Genomic DNA, 19,605 nt, shown 5'->3' on the forward strand with positions numbered 1-19,605 from the left:
TGTGCCTTTCAGATGTTTGTCGCTTTCAGGACTTGATTGAATTTTAAGAGCCTGACTCCTTAATTCTGTTTATAAAGTTAAGCACCTAGTTGACCTGATCTCAACGGGGAGGGACCGATTTTGCTTGTTTACAATGAAATATACTGTCGTCCACCGGGCATCCAAGCCTTGAATGGAGGGGTTGATGTTACTTTAAGCCAGCTGCTTGGGAAGACATATCTTTTTCAACTGGAGATGTCTTCCTAGGGTAAAACTCCAAATCCAAACACATCCCCTCCCTCTCACTCTAGATCCTTCCCAAACAGTACAGGACGTCACACGTGAGGCAGACAGCAGAACAATTTTTTTTTTTTTTTTTGCGGTACGCGGGCCGCTCACTGCTGTGGCCTCTCCCGTTGCGGAGCACAGGCTCCGGACGCGCAGGCTCAGCGGCCATGGCTCACGGGCCCAGCCGCCCCGCGGCATGTGGAACCCTCCCGGACCGGGGCACGAACCCACGTCCCCTGCATCGGCAGGCGGACTCTCAACCACTGCGCCACCGGGGCAGCCCCAGCAGAACAATTTGATTTAGGTTGAGGTACCGACGATTTGCCAGCCGTCAGACAGAGGCAGGGCTTTTGAACAAAGAGTCAACACAGGTAAAACGTCAAGCATTGGTAAGACTGCCCTGTCTTTGAAATCAGACTTTATACCTTCCCTCACCCAGGACCAGGCACCCAGATTTTGCAGAATGACTACATGAGTCCTCGAACAAACGAGTGAGTGAAGGGTGGCCAGTCCTAGCCCTGGGCACAGTTTCCCGGCTGACTCATTTGTCACTGTGGGGAGTCAGCAGCGTGTGTCCAGCACTTAGCATCTCAGGACAGGTACTTAACACCTCTGAACCTCAGTTTCCTCATCCATAAATTAGAGTTGATAACAATGGTACCTGGCACATCAGGGTGCTGAGAAGGTCAAATGAGATAGTGTCAGATTTTCGACGTAAGTGAGGTACGCTGAGTGCCCAAGACAGTGTTGAAAGCACTGAGTAGCTTTCAACAAATGTTGCTGATGTGAACCCGCCAGTGAATGCACTGGTACGTGGGTGAACAGATAAGCAAGTGAGATTCCGGGGCCTCAGAGAGCCCTTGTTCTCAAAGCCTAACACTCCTGAGACCGATTCCTCACTGACTTCTCTGGGTCAGGTGCAGACGCAGCCTTGGACTGTTCCCAGGGGCACCTCCATCCAGCAAGCCGAACCCAATGGCTGGACACCTAGTTTATCAGCAAACCAGTCCCCAGAGATGTGGGGCTGCCCACACAGGGCCCACACAGAGGAAGGCTGAAAAAGGAAGGAAAAGGAGGAAGGAAAACAATGGGCAGAGCTGGGGTGAAGTGTCCAGGGCACTGTCACACGCCCTGTCGAACTACGTGCTGACCTCGGAAGTCTTCCCGGCCCACCCTGTTCTCCCAGGTCTCCGAACCACGACAGTCAATGTCTGGTCGTTCCACTCACTCAGAATTTTCCCCCAGACTGCCCCTATTTGTTGGCTGGATAACGTCTTTCTAATCACATGATACATTGTCTGAGAATGAGCTGTACGTTTCTCATCAATCCGAGGGAGTGCTCGGCACAGAACTGGTCTGCTTCACAGTCTCAGAATCCTAGAAGGTTAGAAGAGGTCCCAGGGACCAAGGAGCCCCATCCCCATGTTATGAGCAAGGAGAAGGGTCTGGGGGGCGGGCTAACGCGCTCACAGCAGGGGACGGATCTGGAGGGCACAAGGGTGACACTCACATCTCCTTCTCCTGGTGGAGTTTTCGGGCCTCTTGCTGGAGGCTTTCCAGCTGCTGCTGGGCATCCTGCAGCTCCCAGGATGTCCGCTCCAACTCCCCGGCCAGCTCCTGGTTGGTGAGTTTCAGCTTGGTGTTCTCAGCCTTGGTTTCGTGCTTGTCGTTGTGCAGGGCGGTGCACTGGCCTTCCAGCTGGAAAGGAACGGGGGCATTGTGCAGAGGGGAGCGATGAGCGAGCTCCACCCCCCCATCAGGCTGGCCTTTCCCAGCCGCGCCCTGCTTCCTCCACCTGGTGGGCGGGAACCCATGCTACTGCCCCTCACTGCCCTCAAGCCTCAGTCAGCTTTGTCCTGCCCCTTAATGCACACGCACACACTTCTGGAGGCAGGAAGGATAAATTCAGTTTAATGAATGTGGCCAGTAAGCGAAGAAGGAAGCAACAACAAGGAATTGTGTGTGACTCTCAGGAGGCCCCTGAGTAATCAGGCAAGCATGCAGTAATTAAGTCGAGTGGCAATCATTCATTGGAGGGATAAATCTAATTGGTAAGAACTTAATGCATAATAGTGAAGAGGAAAGAGAGGAGGAGAAGCCAGGTACACTGTGCAGGGCGGGGGTGGGGGTGGGGGAGGGGAGGCAGCTGGCAGCGAGAGCGTCTTGCTGCAGGAGAGAAACCGAAATCTACAGGTTGGGTACTCAGAGGACTGGAACCGTCTCCAGCCTTAGCATGGGGGTGTCTTCAAGTGTATTTTAATGTGCTGCTAAAAATATCCCTTTCTATTCAAATGGAACCAATGTCTCTGCGTCTGTCCAGGGCTGGATGCCTTCCAGCACCAGACAAAACAAAACAGGAGGCCAAGCGGCATCCGGGCCTCTCTCTCCTACGAGCCCCTTGCTTTGGAGACGAGGCTGCGGGCGCGAGGTTTGCCTAGGTAACCCATCTCCCTGGGGTCCTGAGCCATGCACTCCCAGCCACAGTGGGTGGACCCTGGGACACCACCCAGCCTGTCTCTGGGGACTCAGGTGCATCAGGGGCGCATCTGGTGTCTGCATCCACCCTGCAGGGTGATGGCAACTGTCCCAAAGGAGGCTGACGCACCTTGTACGGGCACACAGGAAGACAGCTGGAGGCATCCCTGGCCCTCCTGGCAGGAAGACATCACAGTCTGCAGCCTCCCCCCAGATGTCAGTGTCTGTGACCCCTGTACCGCAGCATCCCCCTTATCTCTCATACAGGATGCAGGAAACAAAGTAACGATTTGGCATTCTGGCGGCTCCTGGGCATAATTATACCACGTCGCCTGCAGAGGATACTTGGAAGAATTCTTGGCAATTTTTTTCCAAGTTAAACACCAGGCATTGGAGAGTAAAGGCTTTATCTTGGGATCACCTGTGATTTCAGATGCTCTCTTTTGTACAACTAAATGGTTCTTCTCAGATTTAAGAAAAAAACTCCTTAAGTGAATGGCAGGGAAAGTGGGCAAGCGCCAGAGGAGGGGATGGAGTGCAGGGCAGGTGCTCTGAGGACACGGACACGGACATACCCGCTTCTGCTTCTGGATGAGCCGTTCCAGTTCCTGCTCCTTGGAGAACAGCTTCCGTTCCAGCTCCTGACTGCACGCCTGGAACCTCTCCGTGTCCTGCCAAGCCAGGAAGAAGGACACGTGAGGCCCAGATGCACCGGGAGGGACTTTTTTCCCCCCACCTTGAACCTGCTCAACAGCAGGGAGGGGCCCGCCCATCCTTTGGGGTCTTCCCACAACATCCCAGGGCTTTGGTCACCCGCCTGCCCTGGCGGATGGAGAGTGTGCACGACGCCAGCTCCCACCACGTATGACATGTCGGATGACCGCCTCTCACAAGAGAGGCAGCGTCGGTTAGTGGGCGGTACCGAACGGGGAACAGAACAAGGGCTGAGCTGGAATCTCAGGCCTCAGGCTCCTGTCTGTCCACTGGAAGATGGAATGTCCTTCCGGCTGGGATATTCTGTCCATGTTGGGCGCAGTCATTCAATCCTTTAAACTGCCCTCCCCCTGAAAACACAGGGGCCCCACTTCTTCCTCCTTCAGGCGGGTCTACGCCCTCGCTGTGTCCCCGCTGGGACGGAGGGCTCCCAAGCCCCCGGGGGGGGGGGTCTCTCCCGTGAGCTCCACAGCCCCTCCCTCCTGCCCTAGAACCGGCCTTCCCCACTCAGGGATGCGGAGACCCCAGTGATGCAAGCGGGAAGGGGCCTGGTCGTGGGACAAGAGGAAAGTGTGTGGCTGGCAGGATGCCTGACACTCACCAGAGCCTGATCTGGTGTAAGGGCCCTGAGTGGGCAGTGGAAGACTTGGGGTCCAGCCCTTGCCTTGCCCAGCCTCCCTGCTTTTTCCTTCCATGTCGCTGTTTCTTGGGAAACATGCTCTCTGCTTGTCCGAGGCATGGCCGCGGCGCAGGCCAGGTAGGAAGAGGAGAAAGCGTCACAGCCTCCATGGAACTCACCACAGGAGCCCCACGGGCTTTCCGTGCCGTGGAACGACACCTCCCCAAGGAGGACAGTGGTGAGACGCAGCCCTGGGGGCAGCCCTGCCTGGAAGCAGCAAGGTGAGGGGGGCAGCAGCCCCCGTCAAAGCCCAGGGCTCTTCCTCAGCCCCTCATCTGGGGACGCCACCTCGTTCCTCAGCCCACTTTTTTGTTTTTTGTTATTTTTTGCGGTACGCGGGCCTCTCACTGCTGTGGCCTCTCCCGTTGCGGAGCACAGGCTCCGGACGCGCAGGCTCAGCGGCCATGGCTCACGGGCCCAGCCGCCCCGCGTCATGTGGGATCTTCCCGGGCCGGGGCACGAACCCGTGTCCCCTGCATCGGCAGGCGGACTCCCAACCACTGCGCCACCAGGGAAGCCCTCTCTGCCCATTTTGGACAGGTCAGCGGGGCTCGGGGGGAGCCCGTGACCGTCCTCGTGTCAGCCACACCTGACGGTGGAGGCAGGGTATGACCAGGCAGCCTCTGCTCCCAACGTTTGCTGCAGGGAATCGTGTCCACCCCACTGGCTGGGGGTGGGGCGAGCAGCTGATGCCGGCAGCCCCACAAAGACCAGACGGAGCGTCTTCGCGGCCCTGCCGGGCACAGAGTGCTGAGGGGGTCACGGCCAGTGAGGTGCCGAGCGCCAAGCCCTGGCCGGAGGGTGCAGCCTCTCACGCTGTCATGAACTGCGGACCACCAGCCTCACACGGTGGCCAGGCCACGCCTGCGTGCCCCAAGGCTTCACAGCACGGCCGAACACGTGTTCACGGCTCCCACGCGTACGCAAACGCATACATCGCAGCGCTGAGCCTAAAAGGCGTTTGGGGCTCAGAGGCCTTGAGAAGGGAGAAGCCGGGCTGGGGGGTGGGGTGCGGCAGCGGGGTCAGACCCCCCAACTGGGGCAGATTTGCCCTGGAATTTCCACCCCCGCCCCGACCTCTTTCCGTTCCAGTCCCCAGGCGTTGACCCACCTATTGCTTCTGGAAGCAGCATCTTTCCTTAGCTATGACCTTTGACTTGTAGTCATGGTGGGGGGGAGGGGGCCGAATGCCGCCCCCCCCCCCCCGAACTCGGCCCCTCTGTGCACAAAGCCACTGGGGTAAAGGGAGCGGGTCTACTATTGCAGGGGATGCGGGGGGGGGGTGGGTGGGTAGGGCTGAGGCTCCCGGAAGCCCCCCCACCCCCGTAGGGTCTGCTCGGTGAGGAGATGCGTGTTCTCTCTGCCTGTTCTGTTCGCCTTCACTAAGGCTGGAAGTCGGGGGAGGGCGGGGTCAGCCAGGTCGCATTAGCGCTCTAAAAATGAAGGCAAGAGGGAGGTCTGGAAATACTGCCCAGCCTCCAGAGGGCTCTGGGTGGAGAACACAACCGGCTTTTTCTGGAAAGCATTCTGACGCCCTCTCAGCTGGAAGGGCATCTCTGATAAGAAACGGGGCGTGGTGTGGATAATGGGCAGCATGAAGTGAAACGCTGGTTTGGACCCACCTGCCTTAAGGAGCAGGGGAGCGATGTGACAGCAGCTCAGCAAGCCGGTGACGGGGTCTCTATGTTCAAAATTCATACGTTGAAACTTAACCCCAAGGAGGTGGGCTCTTTGGGAGGCGATTAGGTCACGAGGGCAGAGCCCACCAGAGTGGGATTAGTGCCCTTGTCCGATACCCCAGAGAGCCAGCTTGCCCACGTGAGGACACAGAGAAGTTGGCAGCCTGCAACCCGGGACAGGGCTGTTACCTGAACCCGGCCACGCTGGCACCCTGATCTTGGACTTCCGGCCTCCAAAGCCGTGAGAGATGAATGTTTGTTGCTTATGAGCCCCCCAGGTTATGGTATTTTTGTAATGGCCCGAACTAAGACAGGGGGCCACCTTTCAGATCCAAGACGTTTCCGCTGAGAACCCGACAAGTGGATAATCCGAAAATGGATGAGAGGGCGTTTCCTGAAGCTCCGTCTGACGAATAGGTTCCCCGAAAGGATCCTGCTTCGCCTGGAACAGGAAGGGATTTCACCAGCTCTGAGCTCCCAAGACAAACGGCGGGGCTTGGTGGAAGGCTGAGTGCCTGACTGAGAGCAGGAATGTGAGTTTTACATTTTCCCCCGTGGAATTCGAGAAGAGTGGCACTTGAGTTGTCTTGGGAATTAAAGTTTCTAGGTTTCCAAGGGGAAAGGATGGGAAGCATCGGCTCTAACGAGGGTCCCCTTAGGGGAGCTGCTGGGCGTGGAGGGGCACGGGCTGTCGCGTTCGTGCAGGCTTGCCGTGGAGGTCTCGGGAGCAGCCAGCATCGAGCCAGGCTTCAGGCTGCTTCAGCTGGTAAAGCCCCTGCATCCTTCTCTGCACTGATTCCTCGTTCATTCATTCACTGATTCAACAACTCCTTGTTGAACGCCTGCCTGCTGTGCTCCAAGCACGATGGAAGTGCTGAGGGTACATTAGCACGTAACAGGTAAAGATCCCTGCTCTTTGGGGCTTACATCTTAGTAGGACGAGACAGACCACAATCAATAAAAATAAACCGGGAAATTATATGCCATAGTTGAAGGTGACAACGGCCTTGAAAAAAATAAACAAAGCAGGGAAACAGGAAATCAGTAGTGCCATGGGGCACTGCAATCTGAGATCCGGGGCTGGGGAGAGGGCATGCTCAGAGCAGGGGGTATTGCAGCCTGGCCCGCAGAGCCAAGCCCCGGGAACGGACTCTTGCCTTCAGGAGAAACTGCTCTTCCTCGCTTTTGATTTGCCGTTCCATCTCCTCATAGAGGTGCTGGATCTCTTCATCATAGGCAGCACTTTTCCTGCACAGGTGACAAAAAGAGAGCGCAATGAGATGCCTTTATCCCCCAGTGGAGCTCTGGGTGGCGTGGGCGACCATGGCGGCCGGGTCAGCCAAGGCTGCAGGGTCAGCTCCCCGGGATCAGCTGACCACTGGGGCCCAGCAGGACCCTCTCATCCTCCTGTCTCCCAGCTGTCCCTCCCAGGCATCCCCGGCTCCACCTTCCTGTCCTCTGCTTTATCTCAGCACCAATCCACCCAGCCTCTGTGACACTCACCGTCCTACTGCCCACTGACCCCTATACGCTTGTTGACAGCATAAAGGTGTGCGGTGGCGGCTTCTTTTCTGCTTGGTTTCTTGGTGCATCTGTTTCCCACTTTAGGTGCTTTCTCTCTACCTGGTTCCATCAGCACCACCTGAATTGTACTCTCCTGGAAACTATGTGCTGAACTTTGCGTGACCCTCATTTCTCATAGGATCTCAAAAGGTTCCATGGTGGCGACCACCGCCACCATCACGACACCCCTAGAAAGGAAGGGGGCCACACCTGTCCAAGGGCTCACCCATTTCGGCACAGGGCCATGGGCAGGGTGAGGCTGGGTAAATGCTGATGGCAATAGTGACACGCTGGGTTCTCAGCATCCCCTCCTACTCCGACGAGCCCTGCAGGACAGGAAGTACGTAGCTGGCCTCTCTGCTCCTACATGGAGATGAGGACAGATGCGGCTCTGGGGACAAGGTTTGTGGGCCACCCCGGGACGGCTCCTCTTTCTCTCCCAGTGATAGATCCTCCTTCAAGTACTCCCCCAAGTTCAAACGGGAAGGACCAGGTATTAGCATTCAAACCAAGACTGGAGACGATCACATGTGACATTCCCAGGGGGTTGCACCTCTACACCTCTTCTCTGACCGGGCATGGAAGGCCCTCTCTGCCCCTCGCTCCCTGCCCCCTGTCCTGTTAAGGAAACTCTAGGCTCCAGCAAGCAGGCTTACGTCATAGCTCTCCAGGGCTGTTTTGAACCTGCAATATATACACCTACTGCCAATTCTGGCACCTGGCATTCTAAACTCAAATGCTGGCGCGCCCTTGTTCTTTATTCAACGAAGGAGGCTTTTATAATTGAACAAACAGCCCTGGTTCTCGGTTCTGAGAGGTACCAGAGAGATTTCGGAAGAAAACATCAAGGATAGGAAAGCATTCATTCCCCTGAGCCTTCCGTCATTCAAAGTCCCACCTCTCTGTATCCCCAAGTCCCCCTGGGACTCCAGTCCAGCGCCAGGCCTCCCCCCCCGCCCGAGGCTGCACCGCAGCCCATAGGCTGCCCCTTCCTCACTCGCTACCTGTGCATGCACAGGCTGCCATTTTGACTGGCATCCTTCCAGTTCCACAGAAACCACACAACTGACCCAGACGAGGGAACCGGTGTGGGTCTGCACGGTCAAGGTCACTCACCTGTCTGAGTTCCCTTTCCTGGTTGTATCCCCAAGACCACAAACCCGACTCTGAGTGAGTGTGGCACTGGCCCAGGGTGTGCTGAGCAAGAGGACACAGCTCTCCAAGACTCCTCCAAGCCAAGGCTCCGTGTTCGTCACTGGGCTTCCCATCCCAGGAGTAACAAACGTCTTTCTGGTGAAGAGTGAGAGCTCTCTTCTTGGTAAATGACAAATGTTTGGATTGTTACTTTGGTTCTTAGCTACCCCATGACAATTACAAGAAAACCTTGGCAAGAAATAAGGAGCCGAGGCTCCTGCTGTTGCATAGGGACACCTCAGGGACAGAAATGATACAGTGGAAAGGAAATTTCAGAAACAGAGATGGTCTTCCCCTTGCGCCTGGAGTGATCTTCCTGTGCTGGAAGAAATTCCAATGCTACGTGGTAAACGGTGTCCAGGAAAACTTTAGGGACAGTGATTCCAGCTATATAAGCACCAGGGAACTAATAACGTGATATAAGAAAAACTTAAAAATGGATTTGACGCTGCTAAAGCAATACTAGTTACAGTCAGGCATATAAGCTGTGTACCGTTTAGGCCTAATAACCATGCAGAGCATTAATTCCACACTATCATTAAATGTGTTATATTAACTTGAAGTTTTATTGGATTAAATTAATGAACTCTATGCTTCTCGTGCTCACATGTCAGTCTGTTAGTCGTGAAGTAATTTTGCAAATTGCTACAAACAAACAAATGGGGGGAAGAGAGATGTAGCCTCTGAATGGCACGTACTCCCAGCCCTCAGCACGAAGGATGCGCCCACCACAGAGAAGTCCTGGGATGCAGGCGGGCATCCGCGATCCTGGGCCCACACTGGATCAGACATGGAGCTCCTTCTTTGCAGACGCTCTTGAACAAAACTGGCCAGCATCCTGGGAGGCTGCCAAGGCCTGAATGTCTTAAGAGGATGAGCCCTGACCCAGGGCCGGACACCCGAGCCCCGGCAATGAGATCATTAAGGCGCTGTGCACACCACTCCCATCACCAAACCAGCTCAGAGGGCAGAAGACCTCCTCCGATCCCAAAGTAGCACCTGTACCCCCGGTTCCTCCCAGCATCATCTCGATGACCAAACGAGAGAGCAGGTGTGCAAGGTATTTGAACTGCAAAGTCCTAAATGGATGTAAGGGATTATTTATTATCGTAATTATTATCATGGGCTGCGGGGGGCAACGGCTAACACTCCCCAAGGGGAGGAGGGTCTTTGTTTCAAGAATAAAAGGGTTGCTAGGTTTGGAAAGGGTCAGAAGCAATCAGCAAGATGAAGAACAGGAAGCTTAGTCAATCAAACCTCCTGTCGGAGCGAGATCCATTCCAGATGCAGGCTGTGTGTGAGCAGGGGCTGCAGAGAAATTATTTTTCTGGGAGAAACAATGGCTAGAGACACTCTCAAAACACCTGGGCAGGGCTTCCCTGGTGGCGCAGTGGTTGAGAGTCCGCCTGCCGATGCAGGGGACGCGGGTTCGTGCCCCGGTCCGGGAGGATCCCACATGCCGCGGAGCGGCTGGGCCCGTGAGCCATGGCCGCTGAGCCTGCGCGTCCGGAGCCTGTGCTCCGCAACGGGAGAGGCCACAACAGTGAGAGGCCCGCGTACCGCAAAAAAAAAGATCTGGGCATATGGCTTACGGTGCTCCAGCCGGGCTTACGTTCTGCCATCAGAGGAAAGAGGCAACGGATTATGTTTGCTTATTATACACCCCTTTGTTGCCACTATTTCTAAAACCACTCAGATTGCCTGACGCACACAAACACAGACTTTGAAGTCTTCTCCATGAGTCCGTTCCAACGCACTGACGCCCTTCTCTGACCTCGGAGGACACCGTATGTCTTTATTTGAACATTTCAAAGTCCTGAACTACTCTTTCTTTTCGGTTTATGCTGTCTTCACTAGGTTACGAACACTCAGACATTGATGTCACCCACAGGGCCTGTGCTCAAAATGTTAATGCTGAAAATCTGTAAGAAATAAATTTAAGACTTTGGATACCAGACTCAGAAGTCCATGGGTGGACCACATGGCAGGAAATACCAGTTTCCAGGGGAATTGAAGAATTTCGGGGTTGGAGGCTTGTCTGATCCAACCACCTATTTTTCCAGTGTTAAAATCCTCGCCACAATATCTCCACCAAGTATTTACCCAGACTGGGTTAGAACACCTCCAGGGAGAGGGAATGCTGGATCTCTAAGCAGCTCTTTCATCTATGGACTATTCTGGCTCATAGACATGTGTCTTTCTATGACCTTACCGTGCCTCTGTGTAATAACCCTTCATATATTTTAAAACAGCATTAAGACGTCAAGGAGTAGCCTTGGGTTGCGGTCATGCCTCTCCACTTCCTCCAGCCATGTCTCACATGGAATTTTTCTTTTGGAAGTCCCTTCACCATCCCCTTTACTCTTCTCTGAATGGGCTCTAATTGAGCTCTCTCAAGCCATAGAGTCGCAAGCTGAATGCCCAGTGTATGAGGGCTGGTCGGTGCAGATTAGATCTCTCTCGCTCTAGTTGCTGCCTACCTATTCACGCAGCCTAAGAGCACATTCACTTTTCTGGGCAGTCACATCACATAGTCGATGAACGCTGAACCCATCTGTCGACTGAAACCTCGAAACTTGATGGCAGAGTGATGGTTTTTGTTTTAAAGATGGTGCGACTGAGGAACTTCCCTGCTGGCACAGCGGTTAAGAATCCGCCTGCTAATGCAGGGGACATGGGTTCAAGCCCTGGTCCCATATGCCACGGAGCAACCAAGCCCTTGAGCCGCAACTACTGAGCCCATGTGCCACAACTACTGAGCCCATGCACCTAGAGCTTGTGCTCCACAGCAAAGACAAGCCACCACAACGAGAAGCCCACTTGTTACAACTAGAGAAAGCCCCTGCACAGCAACGAAGACCCAAAGCAGCCCAAAATAAATTAATTAATTAATTTAAAAAACAAAGAAAAAGATGGTGTGACTGAATCATATCTCTCCCACCTTGTGCTTTGGCCATTGGTGTTTTGGATTTGGGCAAGATCTCAAAGGTAATTCTGTTAGATTTTATGCCTGTTAGATTCAGTCCATCTTTCTCAACTGTCACTATCTTAATGGATCCCAACTGGTGGCCCAGTGTATTCAATGACCTTCCAAATTCTGTTGATACTTTAAGTTTTCAATCATAATGTAATCTAAATAACCTATAATGTTGGTTTTGATTATTTAATTTATCTGAGATTTACTTAGAAGGGCATTTTAGGGACTACTCTGGTGGTCTAGTGGTTAAGACTCTGAGCTCCCAGTGCAGGGGGCCTGGGTTTGATCCCTTGTCAGGGAACTAGATCCTGCATGCTGCAACTAAAGAGCCCCCATGCTGCACCTAAGGAGTCCACATGCCACAACTAAAGCTCCCGTGTGCCATGACAAAGATCCTGTGAAGCCAAATAAATAAAATAAATAAATATATTTTTAAAAAGAAAAAAAGGAAGAGCATTTTAAAAAATATATAAACTGTTGGTTTCTAGTTTTATTGTATTATAGTAAGAAACTTCATTGGTAAGGGATTACTTTTTGGAATCTATTAGCCTTTCCTTTGTATCCCCATATTGTCAATTTTTACATAAGTTCTATAACAAGAATGTGTATTCTACTGCAAGGCACACAGCTCCCCATTCATCTCTTAAATCAAGCTTGCTGGTTGATGGCTTCAAACACTTTGTATATTTGATGTGCTTTTTTTTTTTTTTTTTGCGGTGCGCGGGTCTCTCACTGCTGTGGCCTCTCCCGTTGCGGAGCACAGGCTCCGGACGCGCAGGCCCAGCGGCCATGGCTCACGGGCCCAGCCGCTCCGCGGCATGTGGGATCTTCCCGGACCGGGGCACGCACCCGTGTCCCCTGCATCGGCAGGCGGACTCTCAACCACCGCGCCACCAGGGAAGCTCTGATGTGCTTTTTGCTTGACTGATATGTCAAATTTGAGATAAGTTTGTTGATGTCTTTTAAACTTTTAAAACGCTCTTAAAGTCTTGTTTTTATCAAATTTTCTTTGTTTTCCTAAGTTTCTGCCTTTTGTGTTTTGCTATGTTGTTTGGCACATACAGGTTTATATTTGTTGTATCTTCTCTATGGATGGACCTTTTTTTTTATTACTACAAAATATTCTTCCGTATCTCCCTTAATTCATGCCATTGGTAAACATGTTGAACACAAGAAGAACAGTGTGTAATAGAGCTCTCTGAGCTATCAATTAATTACATGTGAGCATAAATATGCAACCTGTCTTCTATTAACCACTCTGAAAACACTCCCTTCCCCCAGGGCAGTGTCTAATGATTTCATTCTATGATATCTATGCCTAGTTATTTTGAACAACACAGGGAGGAGGAGACAGAGAAGAGATAGATAAGAGAAGGGAGGGAGAGAGATGAGAGTTCTCAGGGGGGCGGGGGACATATGTATGAAGGAGCCAGGGAGAGTGAGTAAGAGGCACGAGCACTAATTATTTATCCTCTCCCTTCTGTCTCACTATGATAGCTGCGGAGCCTCTCTTGTGTAGTCCAGGGTCGTGTAGGTCTTAACCCCCTGCTGACACCTACAGTGGGCTCAGAGTTCATTAGGGCCAGAGTGAGAAGTTCTCGGTTCAAATCCTGCTTTTGACATTTATAAGCTTTCTGGCCTTGGACGAGTCACATTACCTCAATGAGCTCGAGGTTTTCTGTATCTGGAAAACCAGATGGTAATACCTGTATTAGAAAGAAGTCATGTGTAAAAAATGGGTACCCATGAACTTATCTACAAAACAGAAATAGAGTTACAGATGGAGACAACAAACTTATGGTTACCAGGGGGTAAGGGGGGGAGGGATAAATTGGGAGATTGGGATTGACATATACACACCACATATATAAAATAGGTAACGAATAAGGACCTACTGCATAGCACAGGGAGCTCTACTCAATACTCTGTAATGGCCTATATGGGGAAAGAACCTAAGAAAAGAGTGGATCTATGTATATGTATAACTGATTCACTTTGCTGTACACCTGAAACTAACACAACATTGTAAATCAACTAGACTCCAATAAAAATATTTTGAAAAGAAAGAAATCATGTGGACTTAGTAAGATCATGCATGTGGAAGTGTCTAGCAGGCCCATGACGTCACCACCAGCATTAACAAGTACTGATTGACTACTTCATAAAACAACATTCTGGGCAACATAATTTAGACTTACCGAATGGTCTCTGCCCACCAGGAATTCAGCATTTATGAACTCCAAGTCTATGCGTAAGTGGCGTGGAGGAAAGGAACAGGCAGAAGAGGCCACACCCCACCCCACGGTGCCAACCCCACCCCATGGTGCCTTCCTGAGCTCCAGCCGACATAATTCTGTGACCACACAGCCTTGGCGAGTTAAGTGGAGGAAGCGACCTGCTCCGGCAGTGGGGCAGGTGTAGAGCTATCAGGGGAAAAGTTAAGAAAGGCTGAGTCCAGAAAAGGGAGATTTTCAACAGTGGGGGGAAGGAGAACAATTATATACTGAGGATGCTGCAAGGGTAGTGATGGATTTGAAAAGGATGGAACCTACTGGAAGCCAGGGTGAGAGGCCCAGGTCTGACCTCGAGGATGCAATGCCACCCAGGACGTCTGACTGTGGTGGATGCCCCCTCTCAGAAAGATGACTGTGGGTGTGTAGTGTGCACGTGCATGGTATCGGGGTACTGGAGATCTAAGGATGGGACATGTGGGAAGCAAAATGGGCTGGGAATAGTGACGCTCATGTCAATACAAGGCTTAGGTTCAAAGAGGCCTCAGAGAGAATTTGCAGCAAGCAAGAACTTTCCCTGCCAGCCTCCCACAGGTACTGTGGGAATTAATTAAGCTTCACAAAGGGCACTGCACACAGAGACTCAAGGCACCAGGCTAGAACAGAGCATTAATACTCAGTTCCACCGGGGTTCCAGCTAATGGCACACAGGCCGAGCCTTCCTGCTATAGAATATTACTTGGTCAACATATTTTTTCCTGTTCCCTCTCTCCTTTGCCTTCACTTAGGAACAAAAGGGTCTCAGAAAGTCACCTGGTCCCGCCTCTAGGCTCTAGGCGGGGTGTGCTGAAATCATTCAAGGAAGAAAAGTAGCATCTTCCTTCCCTAAATGAAAGGATAGTCTTAACCCTGAACAGAACAAATGGCATTCTTCTACAGTTCAGATAAATTTCAGAAGCTTGAACTCAAAGCAGAGCTTCAGAAACGGCCACTGGCCTTGGAGAGCAGTCGCTCTGATCTCATGTGGTTCCGTGTGGACCGACAGTGGTCTGATCCACGGGACTCTGGTTTGCAAAGCCTGGGGAAAGGCAGATGCAAAGGGAGGAAGAGTTCCCCTCCCATCACAGACAAGTGTCCTGTACCCCATGTGAAGGAAGTGAGGATCGGGGCAGTGCAAGTGGCCTGTGTGTGGTCACCTGGCTCCCTGGGCCCGAGCGGGGGAAGGATCCAGGCCTCGACTCCCACCCCATGTGCATCTACAGCACCGCACTGCCTTCCCACCACCCTCAGTTTTAAGACAAATATCATACGATATTATTTGTGGAATCTAAAAAAAAAAGATACAAAAGAACTTATTTACGAAACAGAAATAGAGTCACAGATGTAGAAAACATCTGGTTTCCAGGGGAGAAAGGGGTGGGGGATAAATTGGGAGACTGGGATTGACATATACACACTACGATCTATAAAATGGATAACTAATAAGGACCTACTGGATAGCACAGGGAGCTCTACTCAATACTGTGTAATGACCTATATGGGAAAAGGATCTAAAAAAGAGGGGATCTATGTCTATGTACAACTGATTCACTTTGCTGTACACCTGAAACTAACACAACATTGTAAATCAGCTATACTCCAATAAAAATTTTAAAAAAAGAAAAAGAAGGAAAGAAGAGAAAAGAAAAAAAAACACCGACAACTCCAAACCTCTGCATAGGACTGTCAGCATCTAAATTCCATCTGGGGTCTGTCAATTGTGGAGTGAGCACGCCCTGGGGTGAGGAATGGGGCCGAATGTCTGGAGGTTGCCCCCTTTCCCGGGTCTCCCCCCCCGCCCCCGCCCCTCACGTTCTGATCACGGAGTGAAGAGCCTGGGCCAGAAACATCTCAGCGAGTCTGCTATTTGCCGGAGAAGAAAATGGAAGCAAGTTCAGCCTCCGCCAGCTTTGCCGTGGGGATGAGAACAGTCGTGAGGGCCTCAGACTCACCACTGCCCCCTGCCGCCTTCCCCACGCAACTGCGGTCTCCGGCGGCAAAGGGAGGCTCTTACTAGAAAAACCCAGTTAGGGTTCCCTTGTTCCCCTGAAATCAGTCTCTCTCAGTGAAATCAGTCTCTCTCGGTCTCTCTAATGCCTCTCTGTCTCTGTCTCTGTCTGTCCCTCTCTGTCTCACATGCACACTGCCCCACACGATTAGGGTAGAGGTGAATGAAAGGCAAACATAAGAGTTTGTAGAAAATTCTGCAAAGGCTGTAAAATCGCCAATTGGATTTTCAAGATGGATGGTTTCTCCCTAATTAGATTCTGCTGCCTTGTATAAACCAGCTCTGCAGCTTTAGTCCATCCGATAAAGCAAACCATTTCTCATCAGTCAGGTTTACAGATCACGCCCGCGGCGCACACAGCGCACGAATCGACCTCCCCTTTCCATCCGTTCTCGGGGCCAAGTTAACAATGTGCTTCTGCCTCCGATAATAGTATACCAATAAAAGGACACGTGCGTGAGTAAGCTGTGGCCTCATGGCCTGGAGCCCTCCCCAAGAACGTCCCTCCACGCTGAGAACAGGAGTGGAATTATAGACTGGAAGGGCTCCTGGACGTGCCTTTTGCAGGCTGGTACCTTCTGGAGAAACAGGCTAGAGCAGCATTTCTCAGCAGGGTCTGGGGTCTGCCTGCATCAGAACCCCTGGGGAACGTGTGCTAAGATGCACATTGCTGGGTCCCCTGCCCCCAAAACACACTGATTTAGACCCCCTGGAGGAGGGACCTGGGAATTTACTCTCTAATCAAGAGTCCCTGGTCATTCTGAAACAAGCTAACATTCAAGAACCACACGGCTAAGGCTCGCAAGTGGTACATAAGGGCCACCTGCCATGTGTACGATGCTTTAATTGCTGCCCTACCTGGAAACAAGGCCAAGGAAATGATGACCTCCCCGCCCACACACACACACCCCACAGAACACCAGTTCCCGGGCTGTGTCAGGTGCCGGGATCACGGCTGGGCTGCCTGTCAGGTTGTGAGACACATTCCCTCCTGGTCTGGACACCCTTGCAGAGCCGAGGAAAATTGGTCTAGACAGAAAGCAGCAGGATAGTGGCCGGGTGGGAGCTGCAGGCGAAGCCCTCCCAGAGCCCCACCCCCCACGCTCCCGAGAAACTGCCCGAGGCCTGAATCATTTGGACGAGGACAGACTGTGCAGAGGAGGGACTGATGCCCGTGAGGGTGTGGGGAGCTTCGCAAAACTTGTCAAGGCCAAGGGGGGTCCACCGAGGATGCAGAACAGGCTACTGAGCTGCAGAAGACTGAGAGACGGCTGCCTTTGAGCTCGAAAGCACTTTTCTTCAAAGAGCTCAAAGCACTCCCCAGACACAGCCTAATCCATTCTTACCCCCATCCTCCACGTTAGATCTTGGTAAGGAACTCAACCAGGGCAACTCCTCTGGCAGATTCCAACTCGGGTCCAAAGTCAGAATCCCCCAGGATATTTTATACGCGCAGACTCGGAGCCCTCACCCCAGACCAAGGCAACGAGGCCCTCCTGGAGTAGGGCCCCAGCATCCCCTACTGGTGAAAGGTCTGAAGTTCCTGCTGCCTCCAGGCAGCATTGTTCTACATCCGGAGAGCTCAGGGGTTTTTTTTCCACATCAACATAATCGGGCAGGGTGCTTTCAGTGGCAAAGGAATTCGTAGCTCTGACGGCCAGAAGTTCCTCCTCACGTCAAACCACGTCTCCCACGGTAACATGTAAGGTTCGCCAAGCCTCTGCGTGGTGCACACAGAGAAAAGCGGCTCGCTTGCAATCTGACCCTCTCCTCCTCCGAGGGAAGTGGAGGGAATGCAGTCACTCTGGAGGTGCCGCAGACGAGCTGGGCACCAGCCCAGGGCCCTGCATTCCACCTGGCCCCCACCTCACCCCGCCGGGCCGTGGCTGCTTCTCGGTGGACACGCGCCAGTGTCAAACACTGAACCCAGAGTCTAACTCAGATCTGAGGTTTTCTCAACTTCTGTCCCAAAGGCAAGAGGGTGGGAGGTTGAAGGCCCCCAGGCTTGCCTCTTTCCTCTGCTCCCGACATGCAGGGTCAGAATATAAAATACACGGCCGGGAGGAAAGGCCTGGAGTTGCTTCTGACACTGCCCTAGAGCCTGCGCCTCCGGACATCAGCTTCAAGATGTCAAGCCCAAGCACTGCCCCCGCTGCATCCTCCCTCCTAGAGGCTGGAGGTGACCCTGGAGGATGCCGCAGGGGGGCCTTTCTCACTCACTGCAGTGAAACTGTAACTCTGAGGGACACGGCTAGGCTGGGGACCTGGGACCAGGACTCCCCCCAGGTCGGTCGCAAGTCTCTGGGCCCCTTGAGACGGAGAAACGAGGGGTGTGGTTAGGAAAAGGGGGAGGCAGCTGAGGCCACTGCTGCCAATGGCCACGCTGTCAGGTGTTTCAACAGCACGGGGATTTCCTGGTCGGCTGTGTGGCAGAATTTTTACGGCTCTGCCTCAGTGGTGTGATCGTAAACTCCTCAAAGACGGGGACTCTGTGCTCCGTTGGCTCAGCTCAGCCTGGCACAGAGTAAGTGCCCGTTACACGGCGGCTACTAGTCGCACGCGACTGTAGCCCGGTGCCCAGCCCTCGGCTGTGCACAGCAGTCAAGTCTCGTCGCCCTCTCTGGGACGAGCGCTCATTTCCCAGATGGAGTGACATGTTAGCCCCTGGACTGAACAGCCGGCTCGTGGCGGAGCCTGGGAGATGCGTTGACAGTCAGGGCTCCCCAGACTGCTGCCCGAGTCAAACGATGCCCCAGACCTTCCCTTCTCTCCCTTCACCAGCCAGAGTGTGCCCCTCCTGCAAACAAGCCCAAACCCCCGAACTCGCCTCCTAGATGTCCCGGAATCACTCAGCCTCGTGCTGAGCCATCTGTAAAACCTCCCATCTAACTACTCTGCATCCCATCGGGGTTTCAGTTTTTTCTTTGACTTCTACGCTGCAAGGACCTTCAGGGATCCCCTGGTCCAGGAGGAACCTGGAAACAAGATGTGAACAACCTTTTTCTTTCTTTAACAGAAGAGAAGAGAACACAAGAGACTCTAAGAGAAAACCTCAGAGCCCATCACATGTCACGAGGGTGAACACGTTTCATGAAACTTTTGTCTCAGCTATTCACACACACAAATGTGTGGGAGCTGCAAAGTCAAGCGTGTGTCTTCTGGCCAGTCACAATCAGAAAGTTTGAACAACACCAATCCCGTTCTCGAACGTTGCCGGTAAGGAAACAGATGCACAGAGAGGTAAAGCACATTGTCTGAGGTCACACAGCTGGTCAGTGGCGGTGCCTGGGCAGGACCTCAGGTTGCCCCTGTCTCCTGTTGCAGTGCTCTGCTCGCTACAGGTCTCTGGGAAAAGGACTGCCAGAGAGCTCAGTGAGCCCTGAGCCCACCCGAGTCCCCCGGCCAGAGTGGACTCCATCAGCTGACCTGGGGCAGGGGTCGCTGGCAGGCATATGAACGGAGGATGGGCACAGAAGACTGGAACTCCTGGCTGAGCTAGTTTCGACCATGCAGCTGAGAGTGACCTTGACTTTCAGCTCAAGAACTTTTTAACCATCATTGAATTGGAACCAAAACACGAATGCAGGCCACTTAGAGATGGATGTATGGCCCAAGAGGCTCTGCAGTAAGTCTCTCCCTGCGGAGGTGCAGGCCAGCAGAGGGGCCCCCTGCAGGTAAGATTCTGGGCCCCGAGCTGGGTCACTGCAGCCATTCCGGCCCTCGTCTCCTTAGGAAACAAGGGAGCCGTCCCCTCTGGGGGTGCCCCTGACTTTCACTGT

At 52.9% G+C, this 19,605-nt stretch overlaps 1 protein-coding gene across 1 annotated transcript in view; it reads right to left on the reverse strand.

The window, feature by feature from the left end:
* Window positions 1–19,605, reverse strand: part of CRACR2A (calcium release activated channel regulator 2A) — a gene marked incomplete at both ends in the record, with an annotated part of 70,573 nt that overhangs the window by 34,479 nt on the left and 16,489 nt on the right. Inside the window, 3 exons of the mRNA XM_082850860.1 lie at window positions 1,778–1,965; window positions 3,318–3,413; window positions 6,972–7,062. Of these exons, the coding sequence (XP_082706986.1) occupies window positions 1,778–1,965; window positions 3,318–3,413; window positions 6,972–7,062 (375 nt within the window). The remainder of the gene's footprint in view (window positions 1–1,777; window positions 1,966–3,317; window positions 3,414–6,971; window positions 7,063–19,605) is intronic.

Source organism: Leucopleurus acutus (genome assembly GCF_964270905.1).
Source record: "Leucopleurus acutus genome assembly, chromosome: 11".
NCBI lineage: Eukaryota > Metazoa > Chordata > Mammalia > Artiodactyla > Delphinidae > Leucopleurus > Leucopleurus acutus.